We start from the raw sequence: 10,967 nt of genomic DNA, 5'->3' as shown, positions 1-10,967 counted from the left end.
CCGTGAGTGCGGCCGGGCGGGCCGGCGGGGCGCGGGGCCGGGGCGGGAGCGGGCAGACGAGGAAAGCTGTGCCGTGCTCTCTCCGCAGGCCGTGTACGCCGTAGTGAACCTGGTCATCTTCTACTCCGCCGCCTCCGCCTGGACGTGGGTGAGCGCCGGGCACCGTGTTCTGCTCCGGCGGGGGCACCCGGGCGGGGGCTCGTTCGTGGCCCCCGGCCCCGGGGTCGTGGCCGTCGCAGCTGACAGCGCTTCCCTGTTGCAGGTCGCGTTCGTCTTCAGCTTGGTGGGCTACGGCACCAGCTACCGGTCCATGAACTCCATGGCAAAGCCGTCTTTCACAGACGATGGCAGCCTTGCCGACGGGGGAATTGACCTGAATATGGAGCAGGGGATGGCAGAGTGAGTGTCCACACCCGCACGAGTCCAGGTGAGCAGGACCTGCTGCCTGAGCGTGCACACAGAGCCAGGAGAGGCACCCGAGGACAAGGCTGGGCCTCAGCCCCCTCCTCAGCTTGCCCACTGGCGTGGGCATGAGGGGAGCTGGAAGTTTGGAGCCATTTTATTCAGAGTGTACCTTAACTGTCCTTATTACCTGAACACTTGGCTTGGTGTGCTCCAGTCAGGAGCCACGACATGGGTGTGTCAGCCTGGCACGGTCACTGTCCACAGGGCTTCAGCAGGAGTAGTTTACAATCCTCTTTCAGTTAACAAACACTGCTGCAGCACACAGTGATAGGTATTTTCTTTTTAAACCAGCACAGCAGGTAATCCTTGACAGAGCAGAAGGGTTTTGCTGCCAGTTACGCCATCCTGGCTGCAAACCGGCCATGTCTTGAAATGCTAAAAATTCCTGCCTCTGTCTCAGCCAGCTCCTGTCACCTCCTCAGCCATTTCTGTCCCCCATGCTTGTGCATTCTTCATGTGCCTCTGCAGACAGCACTGAGTCTCTGCCTGTCCAGTGTTCTTGGTGCCACTGTAACTCTTTTCCTTGGTGAAGGAATGCCACAGTATTACAGGAAACACAGCAGTAATTCCTGAAAAGCTGCTAAATGAAATAAGGAGACAGCTGTGCTGGTACCAGAAATACCTTCTAGATTTACATGTTTTCCAACAGCGAGGATCAAACTGTTTAGAGAAAACTGCCAGGTGGTTGTGGACACATCAGGCTTTGCTCTTTGTCTTCGCCGCCCTCAGCCTCTGCCCAGGCCCAGCCTCTGCTGGGGATCTTCAGCTTGTGCTCAGCGAGGTGCTGGGGTCCTTGGCTCCTTCCTCCCATGTCTTTGGGCTACAGTTCCAGGTTTACCTCTGTCCTTCCCTTGCTGCCAGGCTTTTGAAGAAGCACAGTGGGGCCTTGTTTGCAGCTGAGCCCTCTGTGTTGCATCAGGTGTTCTCAGGCTGTCAGGGTCATATGTATACAGTTTTATTAACGTAAGTTTTGATTTTTGCCTGGGGGTGTTATCAGCAGGCAGTGGGGTACAGAACCTGCTGTCTCTGCACAGGATGAGCTCTCATCTTGTGTCTGGGTTGGTGGAATGGTACCTTATCTGCCTGCAGCAGGGGTGACTCAGATGTCTGGTGTAAGAGACTCGGGGGGGACAAGGTGGCCAGGAGGAGAGGAGGTGTGACCTATGAGCTGGTCACTTGCTGCTCTGCCAAGTGTTTTGCTCCCGTTTTACACTGGTTTGGCTCTCTAGAGTGGAATTGCAAAACATTTTGAATACCTTTTTAGTGAAACAATGTGGGATAGTCAAAGAGGGAAAATACAGACTTTTGATGTTTGGGGTGTGCTCCTGATTGTGGGAGCTGCCTCTTGGAGTTGTGCAAGGCACTGAGGCAGAGTGCCTGATAACTGCCCTCTGTGTGTGATGGTGCTGCCAGGGGAAGTGACTGACAGGAGTTAGCACAGGGATCCCAGCAGCTGCTGTGAAAAGGTGACAGGCACAGCCACAGCACTGCTGCAGTCCTGGGTGCAGATGTACTTCCCTTGCTACTGAGGCACAGAGGTTTTTCTGTGGGGTTTATCACACATTAAAATCAATTAATGCTTATCTGAGTCGTGGGCTATGCAAAACAAAGGGGAGGCAGAGCTCTAAAAACAAAACCTTCAGAGCTGAAGTTCCCATCCTTACCCTGTACCTCTAAATTACCTCTCAGGGGATCAGGGAACCCCCCTAGGCTAGCAGGTATTTCAGAAAGCAGTGGATATTTCCAGCTTCTTAGCTAAGCCTGCTGCAGCTGATTAATGCTGCTCCTTTGGAGCTGCTTCTGGAACACTGTGGATTTCGTGGCATTTCTCTCGTGCTGTCTGTTGCTGAAATGGATGCTTTGTGTTGCTCTGGGGTTGGGGAAAGCCCATTTTCACGGTCTCTGGGAGAGTTTGGCTTGGTGAGAGCTCTGCCTTCACCCCTCTGTGGCCTCTGGTAATGCCAGAGGTCACTGAACCCTCAGTGTCTCGTGTTAGAGCTGTTGGTGGTGGATTCTGCAGTGTCTTGAGTTGATGTTGTTTATGCCATAGCCTTTGTTTTCTTCTCTCCATTCTTAGATGTGACTCAAGGGTTTTTTATCCAGCAGATGATGATTTAACCAGAGTGAGAGTTGGCCTCTTTTCTAAACCTTCATGGCACTCCCCGAGGCTTGTGTTGAAAAACTAATACCTGTTTACCTCTCCTGGGTGTCAGATCCCCCGAGGGTGGTGGTTGAAGTGTGGGCAGCTGATTCCTCTCCTTGGCTGCTCTCAGCTCTGCCTCAGGCTGGCATGGAAGAGCTGGAGTCAGATAAGCAGGAGGGGAGGAGGAGCCGTCTGTTGCTGTAGCTCAGCTTGTGGTGTGCTTGTCCTTTAGTGACCCCAAGTGTCTGTCAGCCTGTGAAATGGCATGGGGAAGATTCATGGCTCCCTTCAGCACAGCCAGTCGTGAGGAGTTACACTTTATGTCATTATAGGTGTCAAATCAGCAGTGCTGGCTGCTGCTGCAGCTGTGGGGGTGGGGGGTGGTTTCGTTGCTGATTTCCAACTCCCCAGCAATTCCTCAGCTTTCTCAATGTTGTTTTTTCAGAGGGAGATCATCTCATTAATTCATCAGAGTATTTTGCTGTTGTTGTTTGCTGCTTTGATTCTTTAGATAACTGTGTGTGGCAAAGCAGAGCTGCAGGGCCAGCCTGGCTTGGGCAGGGTCGCTCCCCTGAGGCAGAGCAGACTGTGCTGGCAGAGGAGCTGCCGTGTTTGCCAGGGGTTGGAATGAAAGATTAATGCTTTGCTTTTGTTCCCTCAGGCACCTCAAGGATGTGATCCTGCTGACAGCTATAGTCCAAGTGCTGAGCTGCTTCTCGCTCTACGTCTGGTACTTCTGGCTCTTGGTAAGCCCCAGCCCTGCTGTTTTCCATCTTGCTCTGCATTGTTGCTTTCTTTCCTTGTCTTCAGGATGGAGGACATTGTTTATCCATTTCATTTCAGTGTCATGTTTCAGGATCAAACTATTTCCTGATATGTTTTTTAATCTCCTTGTCACATCTTGTTTAAAATTTAGGCTGAACAAGGCAAAGAAGTCCTGATCCCTCTGGGTCAACCACACAAAAACTGGCTGGCTTTTGTCTTTCCCTCTGGTCCCATAAATGGGCAACAAGCAACATGAGGCAGATCAAAGCTGTCTTGGTGCACAGAGTCTTTCTGTGTCTGTAACAAACAGTGTTTCATCATGTTTGGCTCTTTGAGCCATTCAGCATGCACCAGGGCTGGGATCTGCTGGACACTGTGCCTTTGGGTAGATAAAATGCTACAGGCTTCCATTCCCCTTAACACCAAACCCTTTCTGCTCCTGAAACGTTTGTCATGTGTCTCCAGCTAAAACTGCTTGTGCAGAAGGAGAAAAAAAAATCTCCATTTAGTTTAAAAATCCCACATTTGCTTTGAGGATATCCCATGCAGAGGTACAGAAGGCAATTGTGGGAGCATGGAAAGTTATCCCAGTTCAGTCCTTGATCTTATTTCAGTCCTCACCCACAAATTCCTCCCTAGCTGGCCTGGCAGAGGGCAGCCTAGACTCGGCTGTCCTCTGGAGACCATCTGGATCACTTTTTCATAAATTCAAAGAAATGTGGGTGTGTTTTCCAAAGGAAGGAGAGGTGGAATGTCTGGACAGTTGGATCCCTCTGGGTAATTCAGACCTGATGCTGAGATTTCCGTGCATGAAGCCTGAGCTCTGTATACGTTCCTCAACCGTGGAATGAAACCAGGCCGTTTATTTTGGGCGCCCGCCACTGCCTTTGATTTCTGTGCACCCTGAGATGCCTCTGATCCAGCTGCTTTGTGTCCCTCAGAAGGACCAGCCCTCCTGTCCCCGAGGAGGGACAGGAGTTGGTGGCTGAGTTTGTGCCACGTGTGTTTTGCAGGCTCCGGGGCGCGCTCTGTACCTGCTGTGGGTGAACATCCTGGGGCCCTGGCTCACCGCCGACGCCTCGCCCGCTGCTCAGGAGCCCAACGAGAAGAAGCAGCGGCGGCAGGAGCGCCGGCAGATGAAGCGCTTCTAGCCCTGCCTGGGCACAGATCAACACCCTCTCCCATCTCCATGCTGTTATTTCATCAGGGATGCGACCAAAACCAATCCAGAACCACCGCAGTAGCTCTGTTGCCCTTTGTCACTGCTGCCATTCCGACAGCAAGGCCGCAAGAGACTTCCCCTGGTTGGGTCTTGGCGTGGGCTGAGGCCTTGCTCCTTGGGCTGACAAGGGGGTGATGCTGGGATGTGTGTAAATATCTTTTTAAAGCAGCGCTGTATCGCATTCAGCGTTGGGGAGTGCAATGCTGGAGGAAATAGTACATTAAAGAGCAGAGTCTTAACTGACCGTGCTGGCAGTGGGTTTGTGAAAAGTGCCAGCATGTTCTTGGAGAGCTGGGCTAGAGGGGAGCAGAATCCCCAGAGATAAGTGCTCTCCTTTCCCAAACTTGGTTTGTGCTGCCCTGCCTGCTACAGCCTCTGCACCCTGTGAAGAATCTGCAGCTGCCCTGCAGGATCAGGAGTGAGGGGCAGCTGGGGATGCTGAGAACAGGGCTTGCAGCCAAACTTGGAGCTTTTGGGATTGAGCCTGAGCTCTCTAGAGCCACAGACTGGCCTGTGCTACCTTTGCAGGAGCTCAGTGGGATGTAAGACAAGAAGCTGTGGGGTTTGTTTGGTTTGGGTTTTGTTTTGTTTTCTCCTAAGAGGGTACTCCCAGGGGTGCCATGACTGCTCCAAAGCTCATGTGTTAAAGATCAAGAACAGGGCAGTTTTTACGTTTGCCTGCTTTGATGTGCTGATGTCCCTGTCCAGTATGTTGTTTGTCACAGTCCATGACCCCTTCCTGCCCCTGACACACCAGCTCAGACCATGCAGCTTTGGCTGTGCCAGCAAGAGGCACCGTGGGTGTTCACAGTGGTGCCAGCCTGGGTTTTGATGCTATCCATAACCTTTTGCCCACATGTCTTTTCCATTACATCACCTTTATTACACGCTTTTTTTCCTAACATCAAGCCCAGGCCCCACCCTGAGTCCTCAAAGCCAGGCAGGGTGGCTGTAGTTGGGGTGCAGAGCTGGGCAGAGATTGGTAATGGGGGATTCAAGTCCTTCCTGCTGCTGGTGGAGGACATGAGGGAAGGGGTAGGGAGTGGAAAAGGCATCCATGGGGCGATCTGTGAGTGCAGTGCAGCCCTTATTCCCTGCCAGGCACAGCCCAGAGCCCCCAGCCCTGTCTCTGGCCCCAAGTAGGTGCCCCCACAGTGCTGGGAGCACTCCTGGCACCCTACAGCAATCCCCCAGCACAGCCTTCTGCACTCGGGGACCAGCACATTGCCCCAAGTCTGCCCTCACTCTCCCTGAACCCTCTTGTCTGGCTCCCCAAAGCCACGTGGAGCAGCACAGGCATCCCCAAAATACACAGGGAGGATGCAGGGGACACATCAACACAACCACACGGGCCCTTGGCCGCGCTACCCTACACAGCGCTACATGCACAGCGCCCGCCTCGGGCTCTGCCCTCTGCTCCAGCCCCAGTAAAACCCAGTAAACAGCACCAGTTACACCCCTGGGGTGCTGGCTCAGGGGGTGCCCCTCAGTCAGGCAGCAGCTGCTCCAGTTCTTCCTCGTTCAGGCCATTGGTGGTGACAATGTGATCCAGCTGCTTCATGTAGCGCTCCAGGTCCTGCATGAAGTGGGGGATGCGAGCCTTCTCCAGGACCCCGAATTCCTTCAGCCGATTCACATCTTCATAGGACACCTGGCAGGAAGGAGATGGGGGTCAGTCCCCTCCACCCCAAACCCTGACAGGTGCCATGCGGGGCATCTGGTGCCCTTGCAGCCCCCCTGGGTCAGTCAGAACATCCCTGCTGCTCGTGGGGAGGCAGTAGGAGAGCTGCTGGGGGTGTGGGATTTGCAGGTTTGGTAATTTTCGGTCACTGCAAGGACAGGTGACAGCAGGAGACTGCTGTGGCCAAGGGCCAGAAAGGCTTAACCTGCTGGGTTAAGCCTCTTCCCGAAAGTCTCCCACAGAGGATTATGGATTGTCCTGTCCTTCCTTGCATCCTACCCAGCACAGCCTTTCCCTGGTACACAGAGATCCATGAGTGCAGGGAAAGACAAAGAGCTGAAGGGCTGCCAGGCAAGGGCTGGTTTTTGGGAAGCCACGAGATTGAGGGAGCCTGTGTGAGCTCTGGGGTGGGATGGGATTGTGGGATCAGCCACCCCCTGCCCCACCCTCAGCCTGGCTCTTACCTTTCCAAGGGCAGCCAGCAGTGGGAAGTCAATGGTCTGCCGATGGCGCAGGATGCGGAGAATCCCATCCAGGTACACCTGGTCCTTACTGAAACAGCCTGGAGCAGCAGAAAAGGCCTGGGAGAGGGCTCCTGGCTTCCAGCACCCTCCCCTTGCCTGAACGTTTGCTGACCACAATAACCAGAATGAGGGCACTGCCCACGAGTGTGCCAGGGCTCAGGACGGCTGAGTCCCAAGGGGTGAGCACTGGGGAGGCAGCCGGGTGCAGCTGGAGCCACAAACACCACTGGGATACCTCCCAAGTAATCCCCAATAATTTTTTAAAGGACAAACGACTGCAAGCATCCAAATGTATCCAAGTGTTTCCTCTCCTTTGCCTGCTGCTTCCCCAAGAGCTTGTGCAAATCACTCCCATGGGACAGGGAGAGTGGTGCTTGGGATGGGGAGGGATACAGGGACTGGGTGCTGTGGTTATGTTGGGAGGAAAGGGTTAAAAGCAAAACTCTGATCTGGAGGATTCTAAATTGCTCAAGTGACCTTGCACCTGGGTGTAACTCTTGATAAGCTTGTGAACAGCAGGCTGGTGACCCTTTGATCTTGTGTTCCTCTGCCCAGGTGTTGGGTGTTGCTCTGGGGATCCCCCCAGTCAGCGAGGTAATGCAAATAAATTTACTTTCTGTGTTCTAGCCATGAGTTTGTGCCTGTTCTGGCTGCCTGTGCCAACTCACACTCTACAGGACTGGCGATGCTCAACCTACACAGCAGCAGAACATACCACACTCTGTTTTTTCTTAAAAAAACCAAAAAAATAAGTAAGTAGAATTCTTCCCAAAGCTCAGTTGACCGCCCCAGTGGTACCTGGCTGTGAGGTGTCCGTCTGGCCCCGCTTTGCCCGCACACAGTACTCCCACCGGACCCCAGCATCCTGCACGTACTGCTCCAGGTCCTGGAAGAGGGCAGAGAAGGAGAGGTGGCTGGCCCTCTCGATGGTGTAGTAGAGCAGGGCAGCCCGCCACAGGAAGGGCTGCTTGCGGAACAGGACGCTGTGCAGGCTGGCCAGGCCCTCCTCGGTGGGGTTGGCGGGCTTCAGGCTGTACTGCTTGCGGCCCTCGGAGCTGTGCCACGGCTGCCGCGTGTTGTTGACCCCCCGGATGTAGTGGGTGCCTGGGCAGCACCCCCTCCAGCCAGTGCTGCCGGGCTCCGGCCAGGTTGATGGCCAGCGTGGGCCGGCTGTCCTCCACCATCATCACCGCCTGCGACAGGAGGTCATCGGTCAGCTGCACCACCACCTGCAGGAGGAGGAGGAGGACACGGCCGTGAGCGGGGCTCGGCTCTCAGCAGAGGCCAAGATGGTGGCAGATGGTCAGAAAAATCCACTGACACCACGGATGGCACCGTTTGGCACTGCTGCACCATCACTGGGCTGTGCTGCAGCTCCCCAAAGGAATGACAGACAGCAAGAGCCACTGGGGGTGAGGGGGATAATGAGAGGAGAGAGATGATCTCATGCAGGGATGAAGTAGCTCCTTTAATCTCTTTACAGCCAACAAAGCTGAGCAGGCACTGTGGGGGGAGCAGGCAGCTCCAGGGCAGCCTCCTGCAGTGCCCCTCTGGCTCCAGCATCACCTCCCTGGCTTGTTCCCATGGGCTCCCCAGCCCTTTGTGGCCACACAGGATGGACATCCTCTGGAGACCTGCCTGGTCCCCCTTCTGCATCCCCCCTGGCAATGGGATGGGGCAGTAACTTTGGCCATCAAAACAACCCCACTCTGAACACCCAACAGCTTTGTAATGGCTCTGCACTCCCCAAGAAACACCTCCTGAGGGACCCAAGGCTCTGGTTCCATTTTCATGGATTTCTCCACAGATTCTCTCATTTGAGGCTTCAAGACATGAGCAGTGAGGATGGCTCCATGCCAGTCCACCCTCACAGGCGGAACTGTGTGTGCTGGCCACAATTCACAGCAGGGATGGGCATTGCATGTGGAGGGCTATTCAGTATCTTTATACAGAAAAAGAATGGTATTTTGAGAAATATGGCTGTCACAGGTGCTGGAGCCAAGAGAGCTGCTCACCAGAAGTTAACTTGCCAGCCAGCAGCACTTTCTGACCACTTGACTTCAGATCTGCAGCAACTCAAAGCTGCAGCATCACCAAAGGATGGTCCCTGGGAGCTCTTGCATCTGAGGTTTGGCAGTGGCAAACCTCAGGATAGCAATCAAAATCCCCTACATACCTATTAACTCTATATAAACCACCTGTTATTTCACAACTGACACTTTTCAGGATGAAAACATATGCCTGTGTTACTATGTGACAATTCTTCTCTTATTAAAAAAAGAGAGGAGACTGAATTGGTTCGCTTTAAGTCAGATTTATTATTATTATGAAAGCCAAAAGTGCAGCCTAACAGAGTCCACCACTGGGCAAACAAACAGCATCAAATACTTACAGTGCAACTGCTTACCTGGGTTAAAATACACCAGTGTGAAAAGGAATCCCTCCAGTGCTGAGCTTGTCAGCTCACCTCTGACTCCTCATGCAGAACCAGCCATCCAGGAGCAATGGGAAGGGACTCTGGGCAGTGCCAGAGACCACAGCTTCTTATGCTGCAGCCCTTCTCCTGCTACAAAACCTCATCCTGCTGAGCAGCACCACTTGCCTTGCTTTGGGACCCTCCAGCTTCGCAGACACAACCAGGGCTGCAACTCCAGCCAAAGAGCAGCAGGACCAGCTCTCCAGGTCTGTGACCTCTCTCAATCTGAGCAGCATCCCCACTGCATCCTTGTGGTTCATGGTTTTGCTCAGCTTTTGTGAACGCACTGATGGAGAAAGAGCTCATCCCAAGGAACTAAGGGAAGGTTTCTGGTGGTCCCCATGGCACTGGGGTATGGGTTCCTGTCTCTCCTGGCACTGCTCAGGACCTCTGACACTGAGCAAGCAGCTCAGAGGTAGAGGGAGGCCACTGATGGGATCCCAAGAGACAGCAGCTAGCACTGTTTAGGGTGACAACACTCCACAACCCCAAGGATTGCCATGCAGCACTTACCAGTGGGGCCAGGTGTTTCTCTGCTGCAAGCTGTGAGCCCACTGAAATCCATATGGAAACCTCTGGCAGCATCATGTCTGTCCTAAGTCAGAAGAAAAGCAGAAGAGCTTCAGGATCTGCAGCTTGGACCCCAACAAAGCAGCTTTTGAGGGGACAGATTTAATTCCAGCACGAGCACTTACCCAGGAGCGGTGCTGGGAGCGGGATCCTGCCTTTGCTGATCGGTGCTGGGGACAAAGGGCAGCTGCAGGGGCTGCACCAGCCTGGCCACGCTGCCTGCCAGGGCTGCCCCTGGGCAGGGACACACCAGCTGCTGTGCTCTGGGCTAAGGTACCCCCACAGGAGGTTCTTCTTTTTCAAGCAAGCCACCACAATTAGTGCGGATCAGGGAAGCAAAGGGCACGGCAGAACAGACACAGATGGTGAAAGTCAGGAATCAGAGATACAGGTGCAGGGAGGGAGACACAACCTGAAACCACTCAGTTCCCTGACAGGGTGTGAGATTATCAGTGATGCAGAAGTTTCAACAAGTTTTGGTGCTGTACAGGGAGCAAGTTCTGCCAACGTGGCTGTATTGAGAGCAGGTGAAACCCTTCTCTCTCCCCTACCCCAGACACATCCAGCAAAATTTCCATTGGACAGAAAGGAACAAACCAATGCTTTCATTGTTTCCAAAGCACTTATCAAAGGCCCCAGATAAAACAGCCACACCGACGTGCAAACAGTGACTGAACTCTGCGTTGCCTTGAATCACAGAATGTCCTGAGCTGGAAGGGACCCACAGGGTTCATTGAGTCCAGCACCTCTGAGCCCAGGGACAACTACACAGGGCTAGAAGGAAGCCAGTTGTACACCAACACGTAAGAAAATCAATGGCTTTTTGCCCAGCCGGGGCTCAATTAATGGAGAACAGAGTAGCTGAATTTAATCAGTTAATAAACCCAAGAGATAGAGCTCAACTAGCAAGGTGTAAGTGCAGGTCTGTAAGACTGGCAGCTGCTTGGCTGGGTATTGGGACTGCCTCTGGGCACTCAAAGGCAGATGAATTATAGGGAAACATCTACAGAAATCTGTTCTGTCCCAAGCAAAGGCTTAGGAAGACCAAGGTGCCAAATCCACATCCCAGGAACACCCTCAGGAGGCATCAGGGCAAACCAAGGGTGTTTGAGGAGGAAATG

The 10,967-nt window shown here is 53.6% G+C and overlaps 2 protein-coding genes across 2 annotated transcripts in view; one reads left to right on the top strand and one right to left on the bottom strand.

The window, feature by feature from the left end:
• The first annotated feature begins 57 nt into the window (after positions 1–57).
• Positions 58–4,839, top strand: TMEM208 (transmembrane protein 208). Its single transcript, XM_031058452.1, has 4 exons — positions 58–148; positions 263–399; positions 3,270–3,354; positions 4,387–4,839. The coding sequence occupies exons 2-4, from the start codon at positions 311–313 to the stop codon at positions 4,522–4,524; spliced, it is 312 nt and encodes a 103-aa protein (XP_030914312.1). The 5' UTR covers positions 58–148; positions 263–310; the 3' UTR covers positions 4,525–4,839.
• Positions 4,840–5,454: 615 nt separating this feature from the next.
• Positions 5,455–10,967, bottom strand: part of LOC102045406 (uncharacterized protein KIAA0895-like) — a 12,233-nt gene continuing 6,720 nt past the window's right edge. Inside the window, 4 exon segments of the mRNA XM_031058399.1 lie at positions 5,455–6,246; positions 6,741–6,838; positions 7,599–7,906; positions 7,908–8,029. Coding sequence (XP_030914259.1) covers positions 6,082–6,246; positions 6,741–6,838; positions 7,599–7,906; positions 7,908–8,029 — 693 coding nt within the window. The 3' untranslated portion in view covers positions 5,455–6,081.

Source organism: Geospiza fortis, unplaced genomic scaffold (genome assembly GCF_000277835.1).
Source record: "Geospiza fortis unplaced genomic scaffold, GeoFor_1.0 scaffold97, whole genome shotgun sequence".
Lineage (NCBI taxonomy): Eukaryota > Metazoa > Chordata > Aves > Passeriformes > Thraupidae > Geospiza > Geospiza fortis.
The sequence above is the reverse complement of the archived record's forward strand: the minus strand, read 5'-3'. Positions and strand labels throughout refer to the sequence as shown.